The sequence below is a fragment of the Myotis nattereri genome, assembly GCF_964212035.1.
Source record: "Myotis nattereri genome assembly, chromosome: 9".
NCBI classification, from domain to species: domain Eukaryota; kingdom Metazoa; phylum Chordata; class Mammalia; order Chiroptera; family Vespertilionidae; genus Myotis; species Myotis nattereri.
The window spans coordinates 7,139,749-7,162,609 of NC_138084.1; the positions used below are offsets into that span (position 1 = coordinate 7,139,749).

A 22,861-nucleotide genomic window follows, 5' to 3' on the forward strand; every position below is an offset into this window, starting at 1 on the left:
TCATTTTAAAAAATTTAAGCTTTTCAAACAGTAACCAAGACAGCAACACTGTATACTGCCATTTAGCTCTACACTTTACCATTCAAGAAATGCCAAGAAAATTTCATGCAGTTGAGAATTCCCAAATTCAAGGCACAGCCTTAAGTGTGCTAGGGCTTACCTGAAATTTTTTTCTGGGACATTGAAGTTTAGTTCAAAAGAAGACAATGAAATTAAGATACCCCTGTTGGAATTTTCCTGCCATGTGAATGACCTAAAACATATTCCTGAAAGATCAGACGGAGGCCTAAAACCAGGACTACAGGCTTTATTAGAGGAGAAGCACCTGCCCGGCTGCCTCACAAGGGGAAGACAGCAACATGTGCAGGGGTGGGCACGCCTTTTGAGGGGCGGAATGGGAAGGGGTGGGGGGCTTAGTGTACTCGGCGCACACTGATTGGTGGCTTACTGCATTGTCCATATAGGACAAGGGCTTAGGGTATTTGGCAGGTGTGGATTGGTGGTCCAATGTATAGTCCATATAAGGTACCTGGTTAGTCACTCAGGTATTTCTGGGCTGCAGGTTACATCATACCCCGCCCACCAGTTGGGGAAAGGGAGGATCTATCAATTCCCAGCAAGTAGTTTATGACAAACTTGCTTGACTTGAAAGGAAGCTCACACCCACTTTTTGGACATTCACTTCCTGTTCCTGTGATCCACAGGGCAGGACTCCCTAGAAGGCTCTAGCGGCTTCTTCAGATTAAAACTAGGATGGCTTTATACAAATTATATAAACAAACCCTCCACCTGAAATATTTACATCTCAGATGAAGCTGACAGTCCCTTGAGCACCATGGTGTCCCTAATCACCTGCCTTGCAAAGGAGGGTCACGGCGAAGGAAGTCCTCTCAGCCCTTTCTGGGGGATTTGCATACATGTGTGGAGATGGCTTTACGCTAATAATTTTATGGTTGAAATAATCATGTTGAACTCAGCTGAGTTCAGGGGTTGGGGGTGTGAGGGGCAGAGTACAACTGCAGGGATAGAAGGCAGCTAATGTAAATCCAAGAGCCCAAGTAAAAAAGTGAGTGGCTTGAATAGCTCAGGCAAGCGCACCGGCCCATCCACTCATTCACACATCAGGCATCTTTACTGAGCATGTTCCCAGGTGTCAGGCGCCACCTCTGATGTGCACAGCCACCCAGACTGCTGGCCACAAGCTGCTCTTTGAGCCCTGCTGGGTGTCTCCCCTCAAACCCGTTTCTAAGTGAGCCCCCTTCCTGGGCCGGCTACTCTCCCCTCCTTCGGCTAGACTCGCCTGCCATGGTCCCCTCACCTGCCTTGGACACTTACAACCCTTTTGACTGGTTCTCTTGGTTAACTGCTCCCACTGGAATCTGATCTCCATCTACAGCAGTGGTTCTCAACCTTGGCTGCACTTGAGAATCACCTGGGAGTCTTTTTAAAATCCTGATTTCTGGGCCTCATCCTCCGGAAATTCTTTTTTTGTTACTAATGTTGTGGCCCCACCCCATAACAAAGAAACAGAATTTCCAGAGGACAAGGCCCAGAAATCAGGATTTTAAAGATTCCCAGGTGATTCTAATGTGCAGCCAAGGTTGAGAACCACTGATCTACAGTCAGAACCTCGTGGAGTCCCCACGGTATTCCCAGTGCGTAAAACAGTGCTTAGCACAGTGGGCACTCAATAAGAACTGTGGGGAAACGGAACCCCTGCGTTCATCGTATCGGTAGTTACTCAGCAGCTACTATATGTCAGGCACTGCTCTAGGCACAGGACAAGGGAGTGGATGAATGAATGGATGTAGAGTGAAAATCCACAGCCCCACTTACCAGCCTCCCTTCTCAGCCAGAGCATGAAGCCCGTGCCGTCCACTCTGCCTGACCCCAGGCGTTTTTCTGTAAACCTTGGTTTCTCATCTTGGTCCCAAGTGCCCCAGCTTGGTATCTGACTTATAACCTCCTTGTTAACAGAACAAAAGAGTCAGACACAAAGGCTGTAGTAGACTGGATTAATGCTTTTATTAATGATAACATCCATACTACATTTCTAAGATTTACAACCAAAAGATCATATTGTATTTACATGCAATGGACAGTCCAAGCTAACAAATCCAAACCACAGTTCTGGTTAAGACCATGGTTTGTTCCAAATTAAATTAAATACATAATACTCTCACCTCTTCCTTTCAACATGTACAGTAAAAACCCACTCTTCCATCTTTTAAGGAATATAAAAATTGCATTGACAACTGCACTGATTAGCAAAAATATTTAAAACCTGAGAGATAAGCCCAACTATATTTGAGTGCTAACACGTGTACATTTGAACGCTTGGTAACACAGACTGGTCAGTGGTCAGGAATGCGCGATGCGGGCGGCGTGGCCTGGGGCCCACGCTGCCGGAGCTGTGTACCACAGATGGACTGGGGTTTTTCTCACTATGGTTGTGTGTTTTTCTTTCTGTTTTCATTTCTTCTTGCTTTAAGAGGAAAAAAAAAAACCTCTCTGGCGCACTCAGATGGGGTTTTTACATGACAACCTAGACATAGTAAACCATGCCCGAGCTAGCTCCGTGGCCGGCACCTTCTCCTCCAATCGTTCCGCCCTCACAGAGGCAAGCCCAGCGGGGACAAAGTGGTCAGAAAACAAACACAGTTCTTTACGTGGACAGCCACACTCGCCAGGAAGCCGAGACAGTGGTGTTTCAAATTCCGGGATCCTTTCTTTTTACATTAAATACTGAGGACGATTCAGTGCGTACGTGTTTTTGGTCACTCACCCTCTTTTGGTAAGGCACGCCCAGCTGAAGGGTAGGCTGTGTGAAACCAGCACCCATCATGCGCAACATTTTTTTAAAATACATTTTTGCTGATTTCAGGGAGAGGAAGAGAGAGAAACATCAATGAAGAGAGAGAATCATCGATCAGTTGCCTCCTGTACATCCCCACTAGGGACCGAGCCCACAACTGGGGCATGAGCCTGACTGGGAATCAGACCTCAACCTCTGGTTCATGGGTCGACACTCAGCCACAGCCACCATGGTCGGGCTCGCTCGCGACACTTTCACTGGTTCCCCAGCGCCTCGGGACACACAGTGGGTGCTCTCTCGCCAGTCCAGGCGGGACAGAAAGCTCCCAGCCCAGCGCATCGGCGCTGCCCTCTCCAGGCACTTTGCTCAAGTTTTGTTCCTTTCCCGGGGGCAGAAGTCTCGTCTGCTTGCCGTGAGTTTGGTAAGCAGGACGAGGCACACAGTATGTTTTATTGTTCAGGGGATACTCCAGACACGCAATATTGAACCATCCAATGTCCCCATTTCTGACGCGCGTCCACTCGCTCTCAAGGCAGGCAGTGGGGTGGGGGAGCCCACAGAGCTGCCCTCAGAAGGGCGCCGGTCTTTCTCGGGGTACGGGAACCACAGGAAAATGCCTGTCTAGGGTTATCCACTCAGTAAACTGAGGAGTAAGACACCCACGATTCCACCTAAAGACTACAAAATAAACCCCTTGTCCGGTCTCCCTTACATTTAGGGCCTTCCGTGGTTAAGGCACTGGGATCTGAATACTCACAAGGCCGGGAAAACGAAAGATGCGCGAACTACATGCTTGCAACGCGGACAGGCGAACACACACACGAGACCAAAGTGGACGAGGACGGTTACCGCAGGGACAACGGTGTTCGGCAGCACGGCGTCCCGTTAGTGCGTTACGTGTGCGTCAGCTGTTAGCTGCCAACACCTCCAGCCCGCAGCGCGTTCTCCCCGGACGGACGGAACACACTTTAGTTTTACTCTGAAAAAATTAAATGCCCCTAAAGTACCAGGTCCCGGGTCGCCGCCGAGGAGTGTGACCATCCCATTTTCAACACGTGTGAGGTCACAACCCCCGTGGCATTTCCATCCCCCAGTAAGCGCGAGCTGATGCGAAGAGTTTCGGGGCGCTTCCTCAAGTGCCCCCCACGTTGGGAACCTGCCTGAAAGGAGTAGGGCTACACTTCACGGGGTGGAGCCCGCTGTTCTGGGAAAACAAGAAAACACCAAACCCTCGACGGCAAGAACAGTTGTGAGTCTTTTAGAGCAATTTTCCATCCTGAACTAGGACCAGGAGTCACAGCTATTTTTCATTTGGTTTTTGTCGGAAGAGCTCCTTTGTCCTTCCCGCAGCCGTCCTGGGAGTTACTTCCTGGAGTTGGAGCTGAACCCAAAGAGAGCGATGATGTCGGTCATGGCTTGTCTCAGGTGCTTCCCGAAGCGATGAGAATCCTTTCGTTTGAAAACAAACAAACAAAATACACCACATAAACACACGCGACCACGCGGCCATTCCCCCTTTTCCAGCCTCTCCCCACGTAACCCGTAACCTGACTCCGGGAAGAGCGACTGTTTCTTTTCTGCCGGGCCCCTAAGCCTGGACTTCACCCGTAACCCCCCAGGGACACGCCTGGAGACAGGTGAGGGTCCCAGCGGTCACAGGCTGTACATGCGTGGGTGTGTGTCGGACCTGAAGTGTTCCCTGTCAGGGCATTAAATTCCACGTGAAGCACAAGACGCACATGAGTTCCAGTCTCCTCTGGGCCTTGCTTGCCAGGCGACGTAATGTGGACCGGAGGGGGGGGGCGTGTTCCATTCACGCAACCGCAAAGACCCCTGCCTTGTCACGTGTGTGTCTGTGTGTCCCTGCGTGGGCATGTTAACCCTCCAGTGTGGCAGGGTCTGAACATTATACAAGCTCTCCAACACTAACCTTTAAAACCATTGCTACAAACATAAACATTTAATCAAAAAGATCATTTCTTTAAAAACAAAGGTAAGAGAACTTCAAAAGTCACTAATTTGAAAAGCTCCAAACCAAGTCAAAGTACATAATTGAGAATTTCTGTCAAATTAAGGACATGATTTGAGCCCAGCTGGCGTGGCTCAGTGGTTGAGCACCGACCTATGAGCCAGGAGGCCACGGTTTGATTCCTGGTCCGGGCACATGCCCAGGTTGTGGGCTTGATCCCCAGGAAGGGCCATGCAAGAGGCCACCGATCAATGATTCTCTCTCGTCATTGATGTTTCTATCTCTTTCTCCTTCTCCCTTCCTCTTGGGAATCAATAAAAAAAATATTTTAAAAAACAGCCCTAGCTGGTTTGACTCAGTGGATAGCACATTGGCCTGCGGACTGAAGGGTCCCAGGTTCAATTCTGGTCAAGGGCACATGCCTGGGTTGCAGGCTTGATCCCCAGTGGGGGGCGTGCAGGAGACAGCCGATCAATGATTCTCTTGCATCATTGATGTTTCTATCTCTCTCTCCCTCTCCCTTCCTCTCTGAAATCAATTTATAAAATATATATGTATATATAAAAATAAAACAACAACAACCACAGAAATACCCCATCTTTCGGGAGGGGGGGGGGCGCGGGGTTTGGTCTGTACCGTGTCAGGGCAGGAGAACTTGGATGATATGTGGAAATTGATGAGGTTCTCTCCCACCAGAATGTAGGACACGCCGTAACCATCGTCAGCGACCTGCAGGACAAAGGAAGTGAGATTTAAGCTCAGGCTTTTAACGGTGACAAATAACAAATCCTATTTGTGAACAAAAAACCATAAAAACGAAACCCATCTGTACGAATAACCAGCAGGAATTCCTTTGTGGCGCTCTGAACCCAGACAGGCGTGACGGGCACGTGCTGGCCCGGGGCTTGCCGCTCTGTACACACCGACGCCCGTCCACTTACCGGCCCGAAGCCCCCGCCGCTGGACACGTACTCCGTGTTTTTCTCCAAGTCAAACAGCTCCGGCTGCTGCAGAGGGGTCTGGCTGGTGGACAGCCTCCAGGGCTCGGACAGGACCTGGGAGGGAGCAAGCGCGTTCCCATGACCCTCTTCCCAGCCCCGGCCTCGCGGTCCCCAGGGGCCCGGGAGAGACAAGGACCGGCCTGCTCGCTTTTGGCCTGTTTCGGGCGGTACACCTGCAGCAGGGGCGGGGCCGGTGCGGACAGGACGCCTGGGCTGGAGGGGCCAACACCAGCGAAGGCGTCGTTGGCACAAAAGGTGGCAGAGACATGGAGATTCGTAATGGGGGCCCTGGGCTGCGGGAGCCGACTGGCACCAGCTCCGGTGAGCCAACTGCTGCCTTTCAGAAATCTCTCAAGCTGCTTGTGAAACAGCCATTCCTAGAAACTACATTTTATCGACTTAAAATGCAGTAAACTCTATTAACACCACAGGTGAGGCACACTCAGGCTCGGCACCTCTGAATGATCTCTGCATTTTACTAGTATCTGTGCTCTGGGGGCTGGTCACGCCCGTAAGTCAGGAGGGGAGGGCAGAGCGGTCTGGGGCTGAGACCACAGCTCCCACTTCCCACCCTGGGCTCTGCCTGGCCCGGTCCATGGAGCGGTCCCACTAAATCAGTGGCCGCCAACCTTTCGGACGTCCCGGACCACCGGTTGGTGACCGCTGCCCGAACTCACTACGCTCTGGGTCAGCCCTGAGCCGCCACAGGAAGAGGGACTTACTTCCTTCAGGAACGGAGACTCGACGGCCAGATACTTGGACACCACGTACAGGCAGAAGAGGTGGCGGTCGATCCCCGCGCCGGTCATCGCCAGGCGGTACATGTGCTGGTGCTTCTCCGACGCCATCTTGAACAATTGCAATCTCTGCTCCATCTGAGTGACCAAGGATGGGGCGCGTCAGGTTGTGGGGCGCAGCCCAAGCTCCAAAGGGAAGGTCCCAGCCCTTCTTGGCAGGGGTCTCACAGGACGCTGACTGTCAGGCCACCAGGGTGTCCGGGAGGCATGGCCAAGGCGACCTGCTCAGCGCCGCCCACTGCCCCCCATGGGCTGCCCCTCCCCCAGGCTGTGGAGGAGGCCTCGGGTGGCATTTCTCCACTCAAACAGCCCTTCTGGACTTTCACGTCTGACCCGAGAGGCGGCCCCAGGCTCCTCTGGGCTCTGCTAGGCCGGTCACAGAATGAGGGAGGCCCGTCCAGGTGTGACACCCCTCGCAGACCTGGCCATCCGGGGGATCTGCCTCCACACCGGCTGCTCCCTCCTCAGAACAGAAGGCTTTCTGGAACCAAGCGCCCGCCCCGCAGAGCCGAGCCCAGGGTGTGTGTGTGTGTGTCTGTGCTCTGGGTCAGGCAGACCCGGGCTGAGCTCACCTGCATCTGGGTTCCTCAAAAATGAACTGGTAGCACTTCCCGGGCCACCGCTGGGATGTCCAAAGGCAGTGCACAGGGCGCCGGGGTTCCCGCCTGCTCAGGCCCAGTCACCCAGCTCAAGGCCCCTGGGGCGGGGGCGGGGGGCTCACCCTTTTCTCACTGCACACCGACTGCTCCTGCCTCGTGCCTCTGCCGAGCACCCTTCTAACTGAAAAGCCTCTGGTGTAGGAGTTGCAGGACGACAGAGGACGGGCTCAGCCGGTCCGCCCCGTGTGTGCCCACTTTACGCTTTAACTTCCTGCTCCCGTGAGAGGGTGGAGGGAAGGAGGCAGCGAACATGGAGTCGAGATGAGCAGGTTCGCACAGGATTTCATCAGAGACCCCGGGCGGGCATCCTTCTAGGACAGTGGTTCTCAACCTCCCTAATGCCGCGACCCTTTCATACAGCTCCTCATGTGGTGGGGACCCCCAACCATAAAATAATTTTCGTTGCTACTTCATCACTGTCATTTTGCTTCTGTTATGAATCATAATGTAAATGTCTGATATGCAGGATGTATTTTCATTGTTACAAATTGAACATAATTAAAGCATAGTGATTAGTCACAAAAACAATATGTAATCATATATGTGTTTTCCGATGGTCTTAGGCGACCCCTGTGAAAGGGTCGTTCAACCGCCAAAGGGGTCGCGACCCACGGGTTGAGAACCGCTGCTCTAGGAGAAGCGTGAGAAGCGCGTCTCCTTACCGTTTGGGAGGGGTCCGCCATGGCCAGCACGAAGTCGCAGGACTCCACGGTGCAGGAGCGCACGGTCTCCGTCCTCCCCTCTCGGAAGAGCCGGGTCATGGACGCCTCGTACGTGAGGCAAAACTTGCCCATGTCCTGGGAAAGGAAAGGCATCTCCATACAAGGCACACGGAGGACGCAGACACATGAGCCGGGGCCGGTTGGGGTCCGCAAGGGAACGTGGACGTGGTGGTCAGCTTCAGGTTTTAGCCATCGTCAGTTTTCACACGGGTTATGCAGCAGGCAGACGGGACGCCGGTAGCTTTAGAAAGGCTGGGAGTCCGTTCCCAATGCACCTGACGCCACGGCACACGCCCCCCCGAGCGCTCACACGCCCCCCCGAGCGCCCACACGCCCCCCTGAGCGCCCACACGCCCCCCCGAGCGCCCACACGCCCCCCTGAGCGCCCACACGCCCCCCCCCCCGAGCACTCACACGCCCCCCTGAGCGCCCACACGTCCCCCCGAGCGCCCACACGCCCCCCTGAGCGCCCACACGCCCCCCCCCCCGAGCACTCACACGCCCCCCCGAGCGCTCACACGCCTACAGCATGACCACGACAAGCAGGCCTGCATGCACCTGTTCTAGATTATTGGTGGGGGTGGACGAGGGGGGGGTGGGGGGTGTCTCTATGAAACACTCCTGTTTCCTCGGTGACACAGGTCACCCGCTGAGAGTAAGGACGGGAGGAGGTGCTGACGTCTGAGGGTGAACCAGGCCTTCAGGGCCACAGAAAGCAGGGTGCCCGGCGGCCGCCAGGGTCACTGCTCGTCCATCAAGTGAGATGAGCGGGGACCGGGGTTTCCTCTGGCCACGCCGGCTCCCGGGAGCCGGATGACGAGGGCAGAGAGCGGGACTGAACCAGGCTGTGCTTGGGGTCACAGGTCAGGGATGTGGCATCAAGCCGGGAATCGACGGCTGAGGGGAGGAGGGCAAGGTGGGTCCCGGACTAGAACGGGGGGGGGGGGGCAGGCAGGGGGGGGGTGCTGTGATGACAGCCCAGCGAGGGCTCGGAGGGAGGCCGCAGCGAGAGGACAGACGGGTCCCCGGGCTGTGACACCCGAGCACGTGCGCCGTCTGAGGAGACGACTGGCAATCTGCACTTTCCCATGGCCACCAGCAGCTCCGGGATGAGCGGGGTCCCCACGTGGGGCGGACACTGCAGTGGCCGTTTGTGGACCCAAATGACTCCTGACCAGACAACGCCCAGGCTCTCGGGCATTGTGTGCCCTGGCGCAGGCCCTGGGGGCCCCAGGATGACAGAGGGTGCCCTGCGACACCCAGGAGAGGGTGCCAACACCAGGGCCGCCCTTCCCGTGTGCGGTCCAGCCCTGGGAGCTCTCCCTCTCCCCGCGGCTGCTGGGTGGCCGGACACTCCCCGTTCCCTCCGGTCCTGAACTCCTGTACGCGAAGCCGGCAGGCCTGGGCGAGGGCGGGAGCCCTGCGGTGAGCTCCCCTCACCACGGTGACTGTGCCCAGCCTGCTGGGGTCCACACTGAAGGCTTCCACGGTGCCCCCAACAAAGACCGCCGACTCACCGCACTGGGCACCAAGGCACCGTCACCGGCTTCCCTCGGACAGGGTCTGAGAGGCTCTAGTCCTCACCTGTCCTCGGGGAGCAGGGACCCCGGGTGGTTTATCACAGCCCTTCAGAGCGCCCACAGGCCCCCGTATCACAGTGCTCTTGAGGGGCTCATTATGAAGGAGGGGGGAGAGGGGAGGGAAGGAGGGGGCAGGAGAAAGTATCAGTGAGGCATTTTAGTCACGAACAGAGGTTAATGGGGACACAGGATGCAACGATTCATCTGAAGTCAGCTCTTCCCCACGTCAAACTGGAATGTGTAGCACCGCCATGCACAAGAGCCACCCCTGCAAAAAGGACCCTCAGACACCTCCTGGCAAACACAGGCTATAGAGCGCTCAGCCCCTCACAGAGCCAGGCCCCGGCGCCGGCCGCCCACCTAACCTGCCACGACCAGCCGCCACCGGGAGCGGCCGCTCGCCGCCGCCAAAGCGCCTCCGGTGTCTAGCGCGCAGGATGGAGAGGCAACGTCTACAAAGACAGTAACACGCGCGGCGTGAGAACAGACAGACCAGTGACACAGCAACTGCCGTCCGGCGCCCAACCGAGCAGCGGGGACATGTTCAGCCCGGTTCCCCAATGAGAAATAAAATGCCTACAAGCAGGAGGCAAATGACTGCAGACGGAAGTGATGGCCACTGTCCAGGGTCGCACCGGCCAGCCATTCAATATGTATTTGCTGACGTCTCCACCGACGTGGTGTGGCCGGCACGTTCCCGGCTCTGCGGGTACGGTGGCAAACAAGACTGACCATGCGCTTGCCCTCGAGGAGCAAACAGTCCGGCAGGAGAGAGGACGTGAGGTCACATGGTGAGTGACAGGTGCACTGAGCAGAAATGACGCTGCTGGGATAGTGGAGAGCGATGGGGTGCTGGCTATTTCCAACAGGAGGTGGGGGCACCGGGAGAGAGACCTAAGCAACCACGCCTCACTCTGGGAGAGAGCACCTGCCGGCAGAGAGCAGGTGCAAAGGCCCTGTGGTAGGAATGAGCTTCCCATACTCAAGAGCAGCAAGAAGGGCAGTGTGACAAACACAGTGAATGAGCTCAAAGTGGTATTAGAGAAGGCTGGGAGGGTAGCCAGGGACCAGATCACTGGTTACTACCCTTGGGGCTGTGTGAACTTGGAAGGGAAAATACAAATATTTGAATCTCCACTAACCTCAAGCTGGACCATCAGCTTTAGAAGCACAGGCAATAAACCACAGTAATCACGAGCAGTGCCTGTGACTCTAAATAGAAAATCGTAGCTATTTTCACATCAAGGTACGTTCGTTGCACATATTCCAAAATATCATCCATGCTTACCACTGCCTCAAAGTTACAGCCGTGCTTAGACCTGCTGCTCGAACTTTAGTGCACAAAGAATGAGATTTCCTGCACCGCAAATTCATGTTGAGTATCCTGACACCTGCATTGTAATTGCCTGGTTCACCTTTGTAACCCGGGTATTTCCCGTTATGCTTTACAAGCATTCTTCTGGGAAGGGTCCCCATGGCGTTGCCAAACTGCCCAAGGGGTCCCGGTGCAGAGAAGGTTCAGAAGCCTGGAGTTGGCCCAGGACCAGGCAGGACGCCTGGACTGAGGCCACGCCACGGGGCGTCCGGCCCCTCCGAGCTGGGCAGAGATGGGTCTGACCCTCAGCTCCACGGAGAGCCCCGTCCCTAACAGAGCTGGTGCTCAACTGAGCACGCATTAAAAAGTTCCTGGCCAACGCAGCATGCCTGGGTTGCAGGTTCGATCCCCGCCCCGGTCAGGGTGCATGCAGGAAGCAACCAATAGATGTATCTCTCTCATCATTGATGTTTCTATCTCTCTCTCCCTCTCCCTCCCTCTCTGAAATAAAGACATCAGTCACCTGCCCCAAGTGCGTCCGCGTCACCAAACCCTCGGGGTCGGAGCTGAGCTTAAGGGCTAAGTTTCCACTTCGTAGGCCAGTGAGATCTGGCTGTGCTCCGTTCCCTGTCCTGTGGGCCGGGGGACACTGCCGCGCCCCACCCAGCCGTCAGGGGAAGCCACACCCTGGCCGCACCCCGGGCCTCTCCCTGGACAGGCCTCACCCCCCCACCCCCAACCCTGAAGCAGGGACCCAGCTCCCAGCAAGCCGGCGCCTCACCTTGTAGTGCGCCAGCTGCAGGGCCAGCTGCACGAAGGCGTCCGGGCTCGTGCGGGACTTCTTGATCAGCCCCTTCCCAAAGGCATCGAAGGGGAAGGAATGGAAGTCCACGTCGTTGGCCAGGAGGCTGGCGCTGCTCAGGGACGCCTGGATCACCTCCTGACACTGGGGGAGGAGGAGCGAGAGGTTTCCCTTGTGGGGGAAGTGCTGACACACGCGCAGAGGAGCACCCCAGCGCAGCCAACAGAGCTGTCGCCTGGCGACACAGACGCCGCCGTGTTTTCTCGGCTCTTTCCATGTGTCTGCCACATGCATCCCCCTCCTCGAGGCGCCGTGGGGCCCTCGCAGGGAGAGCACAGCTGGGACACGGGGCCTCCTGGTTCCCGGTCGGACCCCAAAGGGCACGCCCAGTAACCGTGGGTGTGCCCTGTAAAACCCATTATTCTACAGGGGCGATCGAGGACCCTTTTAAAAAATTAATGGACTGTGGTCCAACCACACAGTGGAAATGAGCTTTCCAGCCGTGAAGTAACGTGGAGGAGCCTTCACTGCAGCCACGAGGCGGGAAAGGCCGCCCGAGGCTCCGGACGCAGCGCTCCCAGCAGAGACGGCGGGAAAGGGCAGCAAGAGGGGCCCGCAGGGCGGGAAGGCGGGGCTGGGACAGTCCGCGCTGGGCCCTTCATTTTCTACATGGGAGACGACTTCCAGCCCCCAGTGAGTTCAAATCTTACAACAAAATAAAAAACGTGGCGCAGCCCTGGCCGGGGGGGCTGTCAATTGGAACATCATCCCCTGCACGGGAAGGTCTCGGGTTCGACTCCCGGTCAGGGCACCTGCCTCGGTTTCCGGTTCAGACTCCGGTTGGGGCCTATGGGAATCACCTGATCGGTGTTTCTCTCTCACATCCATGTTTCCCTCTCTCTCTCTCTCTCTCTCTCTCTCTCCCTACCTTCCTCTCTCTGAAATCGATGAGCATGTCCTCAGGTGAGGAGTGGAATAAAATGTTAAACCCGGCGATGCCGAGGTCTGCAAGGGTACCTTCTGGTATTTCTAAAAACAGTTTACAGCCAGGGGATTTTAAAGGTGCATTGCTGAACATGGTTCCTTTCATTAAATGAGAAATAAATATTTTTTTTCAAAGAAAAAAAAAATTACTTCTTGGGCCCCAGGAATTCCTGCTTGGATTAGACGAGCCAGGATTTGGCATTCCCAGCCCTAAAAACCTGGGCTGAATGGAAGCCATCTGAGAATCTTTAGGAGAAACAAACATGATACGTGAGTGACTCGGAGTATTTCAGCTGTACGAGGAAGCTTGTCACGTTTTCACGGCGCAGGGTAGAGGTGTCTGAGCTGGAACGCTCCCTGACAATCTTAGCTAAAAGCTCCAAACGGAAGAAGAAGTATTCACTGGGGTTTCTCAGGCAACAGGAGCTGGAGCCGCTCCACGGCCTCAGCAAAAACTTGTGAGGCGGACGAATTTCGGCCTCCGTGGTCTCCCTGTGAGCTGCGAGCACAGGTCCCGCCGCAGGGACTAGCGCCTGTGACAGGCCCACTCACCTCCTCCGGGATGTCCCACTGCAGCCGGCTGGGGGGTGGGATACTCGGGTTGGTGTCCCCCTTACAGTGTCCATCCTCCAAGTAGCCCAGCTGGAAGCTGTCAGTGGCCAAGACGTACTGTCGGGGAAAAGACACACGTGGAAGTCAGAGAAGATGATACAGTCCACAGTGTTAGGGAAAACGTATTTGTCCCACCTGGCCAGGGTGCTCAGTGGTTAGCGTGCCCACCCGAACACGAAAGGGTAGAGGGCTTGATTCCTGGTCAAGGGCACATGCAGGAGGCAATTGGTCGGTGTGTCTCTCTCACATCGATGTTTCTCTCTCCCTCTCCCCGCTTCCTTACACTCTCTCTGAAGAGCAATGGAAAAAATATCCCCGGGTGAGGATTAACAAAACAAACGAAAAGAAAAAACGAAAACAAAAACGTATTTGTCCTCCAAAGTAGACAAATCCTTGTTCTTTATAGCGATACTAGAGGCCCGGTGCATGAAATTCCTGCACGGGTAGGGTCCCTAGGCCTGGCCAGTGATCAGGGTCGATTGGGGCCTTCTGGCTGCAGACCGGGGCCTTCCTTGGTTCCGCACCGCCCCCTGGTGGTCAGTGCCTGTCATAACGAGCGATTGAACTCCCGGTCTCCCAGTCGAACTCCCGAGGGGACGCTTTGCGTATTAGCCTTTTATATATATAGGAGATTGCTAAGGCTTCCCAGCAGCTACTGAGGGAGGGCACAGGCTTACAGCGTGCTGAGTCCTCCGTGCGGCCAGGAGAGAACATGCACAGGCAAGATGGTGTTCATCTCCACTTCAGAGCCAAGAAGAGAGCCCGGAGAGGCCCGCCCACCCACCCAGGACTGGACGCAGGAGCCACGCGAGGTCGCCACTCACAGGGGGCGGGGCGCTCAGAGCCATCGCTGCGTCCGGCTGTGGGCTAGTGTTTTCCAGAGTCACCCCACTGAGCATTTATGTCTGGACCGAAAGGACTTTTGTGTAAGTGAGGAAACGGCTCAGAGAGCAGGGGAAGCCACTTTTCGGAGCTGACCCTCCTCAGGGGCAGGGCCTGAGGGCAGCGGCGAATTTCCCCTTTTCACAATCTCTCCCACGGTGCCTGCTGCGCACCTACTGGTGTTATGGGGCACTCGTGACAGAACAGTCAACAAAACAGACAGGAATGGCTGCCCTCCCTCCACCAGTGGATACGGCCACAGGACCCACCAAGTCCAACCCTAGGTTCACACGCAAGAGAAATGAAAACAGATATTCACATAACACCTGTGCACACATGTTCATGGGAGCACTGCTTACAGCAGTCAGAATGTGGAAACAACCCAAATGCCCATCAAGCGATAAACTGGATAAAGTGTGGCCTGCCCACACGAAGGAATACCATACAGCCATGAAAAGGGACGAGGCACTGACGCATGCTAGAGCACAGGCAGACCTTGTACGCACACCAAGTGAAGAAGCCAGACACAAAGCCCACACTGTGTGACCTCATTTCTATGGAACGGCCAGAGCTGGCTAATCCAGAGGCAGAGAGCAGGTTAATAGGTCGCCAGGGGCGGGGCAGATGGGGAGTTCCTTTGGGGGGTGATGAAAATGTCCTGGAATTAGACAGTGCTGATGGTTTGCACAACCACCTTGTGTATATACAACACCCACTGAATAGTGCATTTTAAGAGGGGGAATTTTACGGTCCGTGAATTTTCTCTCACTAAAAAAAAAAAAAATAATAGTAATTAAAAAAAAATGGAACCCCTATGCTCAGGGCTTACATGCCAGTGGGGAGGCAGATGGTGACCCTGTCAGATGGTGACTGAGGGGAATGAGGGCTCCGGGATGGGGGAGCATGGGGGGCCACGTTCACGTGTGGCGAGTGCCACGCAGACTGAGCAGCACAGGCGGCAGGGTCCTGGCATCTGAGCTGCTGGGCATCAAAGCCGAAAGCCCAGCACATTTAAACATCAAAAACCCACTGAGAGCAAACGGGGTGCAGCTCTGACCTTCGACTAGACCTGTTTTTAACTGGCACACAGCGCTGACGGACCTCCACCGGACGGTCAGCTCCCGCCGGTCCCCGTGGGGAGCACCTGGGCCCCCGTCCAGTTCCTGGACTCACAGACCATTCTGTCCGCTGAGCAGGGACAGTTAAATATACTACCTGGTCCAAGATCAAACCCCTGCACCTTCTCTTATCCGGATATTTAAAAAATAAAATAAACCTCGCCCGCCGGCCAGTGTGGCTGAGCGTCTACTTATGAACCAGGAGGGCACGTGCCCGGGTTGTGGGCTGGATCCCAAGTAGGGGGCGTGCAGGAGGCAGCTAATCTCTGATTCTCTCCCGTTGATGTTCCCATCTCTCTCCCTCTCCCTTCCTCTCTGTGAAATCCATAAAAACATATTAAAAAACCAGTCAGACAAACATCACATGAAATCCATTGCCAGGGTGTGGGTTTCCAACAGCAACCTCCTCACTCAGGTCGCGCCTGGGAGAACTCACCTCCCAGAGGTGCCCCATGATGGGTGCGTCGGCCCAGGAGTGCTCGGCGTTCATGCCAATTTTCCCGTTTTTGAAGACGATAAACGTGAAGGACTTGTCAAACCACCTGTGGGAAACAAAAGTGTTGGTGGAACTTCAACGTCGAAAGGAAGGACGATACACAGACACTGTAACTGTCTCCTTCTGGACGGGGTCCCTGCCTTGGCACCCAGCCCGCGACAGTTCCCCGCGGCCCGCAAACCTCTGTGCCGTGAAATACAGGCTCACACGGGACGCGCAGTCCTGCACGCCTCCCTGGTCCAGACGCACAGATAAGACTAGAGAACAGGCTGTTATTATAACGAGCAAGGACACGGCGGCAACTCTGGAGAGCGGGGCGGCTCCCTGTGCCTGCACCCCACCTGGGGGCAGGCGGGCCTCCCTCTACAGGTAAGGAAAGGCGGTCTGGGAGGCGGAATTGCCTCCTAACCGGCACAGGACCAGAGCCGACAGCCAGGTCAGGCCCCGTCCGCCACCTTCCCCGCCTGGGGAACCGGCTGCCCCGCCTCACTAGCAGCCCCAAAGGGAGGCGGGCGTGCACAGAGGGGAAGACTCAAATTCGCGGCTTCAGCTGCGGGTGGGTGCCTGTGTGTGTGTGTGAAAGACAGACGGACAACAGACAGACAAGTTTCTTCTGTCCTGCGCCCACCCCTCCTTCAGGTGAAGAGAGGAAAATCAGAAGCTCTATTTTTGACCGAGCCTTATTCCTTAAGGGTCCAGATGTGGGAGGCGGGGTTGGCCACAGCCCTTCCCTCCGCGGTCACGGGCAGATGGCCACCCTCCCAGGGCGTGAGGGGACACTACCTGTCGAAGCAGCGGCCGTGGAGCAGGGACTTGGCGTAGTTGTCCAGGGACGCGTCGGGGTCCTCCCTCCGGTAGCCCTGCTCGGTCTCGTCCAGCGTCACGAAGAAGGCCGCCTTCTCCACGGCGTCCAGCGACTGCTTGTTCTTCCCACGCGCAAAGTGGGCCTGGCGGCACCGGGCCCAGGGCACCCTGCGGGGAGGGCGCGTTAGGCCGCGGCGGCTGGGTGACCCGCCTCCCCCGGGATGTTTGTCGCGACATCGTTTTCCATAGTTTCCACGGGTTTCCACGAACTTAAGGAAAAGCACACGTTCTCTAACCATCCCAGGTTCTGGCAGCGGGGGCCACGGCCAGAGCGGGTGAGCAGTCCCCCTGCCAGGCTCCCGGGGCCGGCTCCCGATCGACACGGCCCACCCCTCCTTCAGATGCGGAGGCCAAGGCACAGAGGGAAGCCACGGCACTGTGTGGCAGGAGGGTTCAACCCACCAGCCTGCCTGAGCCCACGCTTCTGTGGCATCCGGTGATGAGGGGCACCTGGGAGCCACACCTGAGGGATTCTTTCCTGTCCCACCTCATGTGGGACCGGATGGGACACCTGGTGTGGGTGGCTTCCTCTGACAGCTTGTGGCCCCTCACTGTGCCTCCCCAGGCCTTGGGCCCCTGCCCACTGGCAGGCCATGGTCATCTGGCCCATCTCCCACCCTCCTCTCTGCCCGAGTGCTTGGCCGAGGTGCCCGTGGTGCCAAAAGACCCACAATCACAACCAGGTCCTAACACCCACCCAGCCCCAACCACTGTCCTCTGAACCAGGAGACCAGAGGTGACAAGCATTAGGATGCACTGGGTGTCTGGGCACAGGGCTGGGGAGGTGGGGGGGAGAGAGACAGTGCCCGTGCAGGAAGCTCAGGCTGGGGGCTTGCTCACCGAATCCCGAGGGGCGAGTGGTCCCTCCAGGTGCCACTCCTCCACAGCATCTAAACCCACACCACCTGCACCCAATCCCCGGGCCCCTACATTCACCCGCTGGGCTTGGTCCCCCAGACACTCCCCCTACTGGTCCTTCCGCCCAGTCCATGCCCCCAGGATAGCGGAATTCTCCCAGCTCCTCAGACAAGCCTCCCCTCCTGCCCACACTGCCGTGCCCCAGCCTCACCCAGGAGGACCCCCGGCCCCCTTCCAGGCCCCAGGACTGAACATAAATCAGCTCGGCCACTCCAGCCGAAAGTGGCCCCTCTCATGGCGCCCGGGCACAGGCTCAAACCCAATGCGGTCGGGCACACGGGACCATCCCGCCTCAACTCCAGCACCCGGAGGCGCCCGCGGTCCCAGGGTGCTCCTGGCCGTCCCACCCCCGCGTGCCCTCGTCCAAGGCCGCCAGGTGAGCTGTGGACAAGGCAGGAAAGTCACCCTGACACAGGCCTGGGTTTAAACTCTTCTGTTTCCTAAATTAAATACGGGGCAGCCCGGGGAAAAGCCTAACTCCCGACCTCTCTCTGCCGCGTGCCCTGGCGCCTGTGCGCACACCTGCCGGTCACACAGGAGGCGGCCAAGGTGACGCAAGGCGGGGGCGGGACCTGCTGCCCCAGTGAGGGCTCTAGTCCCGCTGGTGCCCCGCAGGCCGCGGGCACACACTCCCTGCCAGGGGGCCCGGGCGGGAGAGCCCAGCAAGCGGCGCCCTCACGCCCCGGAGGCGGCCGCTGTCCCACGGGCACACACCTGTCCCCCGCTGTGAGGGCCGCCAGCTTGGCCTCCCCGGCCTGAGGCTCCGACGGGTCGTCCAGGATCCGCTGTATCTGCTGCTCCAGCTCGCGGGGCCGCAGCAGCCGGCCGTCATGGTACAACCAGACCTTGAAGTAGCGGCCCTTGTGGAACACGACGATGTGCCGGCTGTCCCTGACGTGCTGGATGGTGTCTGCGGGGGCGCGGGCAAGACAAAGCCCCCACAGGTTAGAGGAGGGGGGACGGCGCCGAGGCCGCACCCGCCGGCTCCACACGGCCCCCCATCCGCTGCTCCTGTCTGGGGGGTGGATCGGGGTTAAGTACAGGGTCAGAGCCGCGGGCTCTGCAGTCAGACAGGCCTGACTCGAGGCTCTGCTCGGCCATCGTGAGACGCATCAGCTCAGGCCACTGACTGAACCCTCCCAGAGCCTGGCAGGGTCCCTCACACAGACGTGCGGGAATCGAGAGAGGACCTAGTGCCTGGTCTTAGAGAGAGCGCTCTCAGCTCAGTATGTCCGCTGGGGGCTTGTCTAACTTGGAAAGGAAGAAAGAAAGCTGTCACTATTTACAGATGAGTTGCTACTGTATGTAGAAATCCCTGACGATTGCACCAAAACACTGTTGGAACTAATACATTCCGCAGAGCCCTGGCCGGGTGGCTTAGTGGGTCAGAGCACCATCCCACTACACCAAGGCTGCAGGGTCAATCCTTGGTCAGGGCACATACACGAATCAACCCATGAATGAATGCATAAATAAGTGGAAAAACAAAAAATGATGTTTCGCTCTCTTTTACTCCCTTCTAAAAATTTTATTTAAAAAATTCAGTATAAAGTTGCGGGATACAAAAATCAGCTGCATTTCTATCTATGTTATAAAAGGCCTGTGGCCGTAAAGACCAAAGACCTGCGCAGGTGGGCGGGGCGTGCGCTGGTAGGCAGGGCCGCACGAGTTTGCGCTGGGCTTCTAGTATACTAATAATGAACTACCAGAAAAAGAAATTCAGAAAAAAAAATCCCGCCCTAGCCAGTCTGGCTCAGTGGATAGAGTCGGCCTGTGGACTGAAGGGTCCGGAGTTCAATTCTGGCCAAGGGCACATGCCCAGGTTGTGGGCTCCATCCCCAGTAGGGGATGTGCTGGAGGCAGCCGATGAATGATTCTCTCTCACTGATGCTTCTATCTCTCTCTCCCTCTCCCTCTCCCTCCCCTTCTCTCTCTGAAATCAATGAAAAAATATATTAAAAAAAAGAAAAAAAAATTCCATTTATAACTGCATCAAAAAGAACAAAATACCGAGGAATAACTTTCACCGGGAGGTAAAAGGTCTGGGCCGCTGGCGAGAAGACCCGGCGGCGGTGCACTCACCCGTCTCCTCTCCCGGGATCCGGGACGTGTTGAACATCCGCTCCCACTGCGCGGAGCAGAGCGGGACCGTGGAGCCCATGAGGAGGATCTGCAACAGAAACACACGCCAAACGGGAAACTGAGCGGAGGACGAAGGAGCAAATGAGCAGCACACGTGCGATGCCGGCTCTGTGCTCTGCGCGTGGGGCCTGGTCTGGCTTGATCTCTCCCTGACTCCGTAAGGATCAGCGTTCCCCGGGCACCGGCTCCCCTGGGGACTGGCAGCGCCTCGCCAGGGCACAGCTTCCCACGCCACCAGCCCTGAAATACACACTGACCCGTCCTGTGTGTGCAAACCGACACTTCAACCAAAGGGCCTTTACGAAAGGCATGTCTCATTCCTGAGCGGTTCACCAGCTAAATTATTTCCCTTCAGAAGCAAACAAGAGGGAGGGGCTGGGGGAAGGCAGGATTGAGCAAAAAAAGAAAAAAAAGAGAGAGAGACTCACGGTCAAGAGTGTGGTGATTTCGGGCGTGGAAAGGGAGGGGTGGAGGTGGAAGAAGGCAGAGAGGGGATACATGGTGATAGAGGAAATAAAATAAAATATAAATAAATAAAGTATTTCCTTTGCATTAAAAAAAAGTGAACAAAAGTTTCTTCAAGGGGCAAATTATAGAACATCGGACATAGCCATCCCCCAGAGTGCACCCTGTGTGCTCCCGCTCACATAAAGCGTTGGGAAACGCAACGTAGCCGAGAGCCGCGGTCGCCAACCTTTCGGACCTCACGGACCACCGGCTGGTGACCGCCGGCCTAGAGTGACGGGAGGCGGACCAGGAGTGACTGGCGGGTGATGGGAGGGGAGGGGGCGCAGGAGGGGACAGGGGGCGGGAGGCAGGTCCCAGGGCGCCCAGGGAACTCTGGAGGGTTGGCTGTGCTCGCCGCCATGGCTGTGGGGTGTGCAGGGTGTGCACGCGTGTGTCAGAACTCGCACACTGTGCAACAAGTCGAGCATTCCTCGGCAGAGCCGTGAGAGTGTTTTTAGAAAAAGCGGTCTGTGGGCTCACCGGTTTGAGCTCCTCCCGGTCCAGCTGGCGCCTGTACAGCAGGATCGCGTGGATGGTGTTGCCCGCCCTGGCGGCCTGGATGTGCGTGGGCAACACGTACAGAAAGTCCTGAAACGGAGCGCGTGTCAGCGGGGAGCGTGCTTGCAGGGGCAGACCGGCGGCGGCGGGCACACGGCGGACACACGGCGGAGCCCTCGACGCTGCAGTCACGCCCCACGTGAGGGAAATCACGCCTGCTCTGCTAGAAAATAAACTCATCTCCTTTCCTACACTTTGCCAACTTTATTATTATTTAGTTTTAATCCTCACCTGAGAAGGTTTTCATTGATTTTGAGAGAGACAGAGAGAGAGAGACAGAGAGAGAGAGAGAGAGAGAGAGAGAGAGAGAGAGAGAGAGAGAGAGAGCGCGCGCAGGGAAACGTCGATGTGAGAGAGAAACGTCAATCGGTTGCCTCCCAAGCGTGCCCTGACCGGGTATTGAACCTGCAACCTTTTGATGTACGGGCAACACTCCAACCAACGGAGCCACCCAGGCAGGGGCTTCGACATGTTTTACACCAGTGACGGCGAACCCTTTGAGCTCGGCATGTCAGCATTCTGAAAAACCCTAACTTGACTCTGGTGCCGTGTCACATAGAGAAATTTTTTGATATTTGCAACCATAGTAAAACAAAGGCTTATAGTTTTGATATTTACTTTACATATTTAAATGCCATTTAACAAAGAAAAATCAACCAAAAAAATGAGTTTGCATGTCACCTCTGACACGCATGTCGTAGGTTCGCCATCACTGTTTTATAAGAAGACAAGCCCCCAAATAACCCCAGGGCTGGGAAAGGTAAGAGTGTATTTTAAAATTAGATTTTAAATGGCTGTCATTCGGATTGAAAGGAGGTAACAGTGCTTTGTCCCAAATGCCCGCACCTAATGCATCGGGAGGAACAGCCAGCAGAGCCAGCGGACGGGCGGCCCTCGGGATGGGAGTGACGGGGGGAAAGGAACCTTCCCCAGCAGGCAGCCCCGCGCCCGCAGCCTCTAAAGTCTCGAGACCCGTTTCTAAGGGCCGTTTTCCGTGACGGGAAAAGAGGGCCGGGAACACGGGTCCGACTACACGTGAGAGAGCGTGACCCCGACAATTCGGAAGGAAGGGCAGCCGGCGGGCTGCGTCCTCAGGGCCCCAGGAGCAGGCCGACAGCTTCCGTCAGTCTGAGTGTTCTGATGGGAGAAGAGTTAAAGGAAAAAGAAGAGAAGAATCTAACAAGGAAAAAAGTAGAAGGAAAGACCCCTGGCTGGTTTGGCTCCGTGGATAGAGTGTCAGTCTGTGGACGGAAGGGTCCCAGGTTCGATGCCGGCCGAGGGGGTTGCGGGCTGCAGGAGGCAGCCGGCCAGTGATTCTCTCTCATCATTGGTGTTTCTCTCTCTATCCCTCTTCCATCCTCTCTGAAATCACTAAGAATATGTTTTAAGAAAAAAAGTAGAAAGGACAAACGATAAAGAGAAATAGGGGAGAAAATAAAAGGAGGTAAAGAACAGAACGCGAAAGAGAAAGAATTGGATTCGCCACTTATTACACGATGCCCTGGACCCCCAACTAAGGTGCTTCTAACCAAACAAAGGCAGGCGGCAGGTCCCTCCCAGACCAGACACGTGAGCCCGACGCGTGACCAGCCAGTGCCTCCACAGTGTCTCGGGGAGCAGGACCGAGCTCAGCGGGCAGCCGGGGGGCGCCCCTGCCGCCTGAGCCCTTCACGCCTGGCTGGGCCTGCCGTCCATGCAGCGCCCGAGGAAACGGGCAGGCAGGCGCTCTGCTGGGAGCACGTGCGGCTGCACAAGCGCATTCCGCGACCCACGTTTCTCTGCAGGCGCCTTGGGGGACCCTGAGGGCACCTGGTTCTCTGGTGTGGGAAGCGGGTCCTGGGCGCCCTGGTGGGTGTGAAGTCGGGGGCAGAGGTGGCAGAACAGGAGGGGCCGGTCCGTCCCTCGAGCCTCCCCAGCAGCCGCAGGGCCGGCAGCCACCGCCGCCCGGAGGACTCACCATGGCGTAGTAGTTGCTGTTCACCATCAGCGGCCCCCGTCCGCGCAGGTAGATGTATTCCTCCCACCAGTCGCTCACCTGTTGGTGCCAACAGACGAGCTCAACCAGAGGGGCACTGGCCCCACGGGGCTGGGGGTGTTTCGTGCAAGAAGACGGGGGAAGG

The 22,861-nt window shown here is 56.6% G+C and overlaps 1 protein-coding gene across 1 annotated transcript in view; it reads right to left on the bottom strand.

Annotated features, from left to right (window-relative positions):
* Window positions 1–2,001: 2,001 nt before the first annotated feature.
* Window positions 2,002–22,861, bottom strand: part of CPT1A (carnitine palmitoyltransferase 1A) — a 29,226-nt gene continuing 8,366 nt past the window's right edge. Inside the window, exons 6-18 of the mRNA XM_081099428.1 lie at window positions 22,699–22,776; window positions 20,664–20,771; window positions 19,617–19,704; window positions 18,249–18,444; window positions 16,536–16,724; window positions 15,693–15,798; window positions 13,197–13,313; window positions 11,640–11,804; window positions 7,904–8,038; window positions 6,508–6,660; window positions 5,726–5,839; window positions 5,421–5,513; window positions 2,002–4,264 (exon numbers count right to left, since the gene is read on the bottom strand). Coding sequence (XP_080955554.1) covers window positions 4,178–4,264; window positions 5,421–5,513; window positions 5,726–5,839; window positions 6,508–6,660; window positions 7,904–8,038; window positions 11,640–11,804; window positions 13,197–13,313; window positions 15,693–15,798; window positions 16,536–16,724; window positions 18,249–18,444; window positions 19,617–19,704; window positions 20,664–20,771; window positions 22,699–22,776 — 1,629 coding nt within the window. The 3' untranslated portion in view covers window positions 2,002–4,177. The remainder of the gene's footprint in view (window positions 4,265–5,420; window positions 5,514–5,725; window positions 5,840–6,507; window positions 6,661–7,903; window positions 8,039–11,639; window positions 11,805–13,196; window positions 13,314–15,692; window positions 15,799–16,535; window positions 16,725–18,248; window positions 18,445–19,616; window positions 19,705–20,663; window positions 20,772–22,698; window positions 22,777–22,861) is intronic.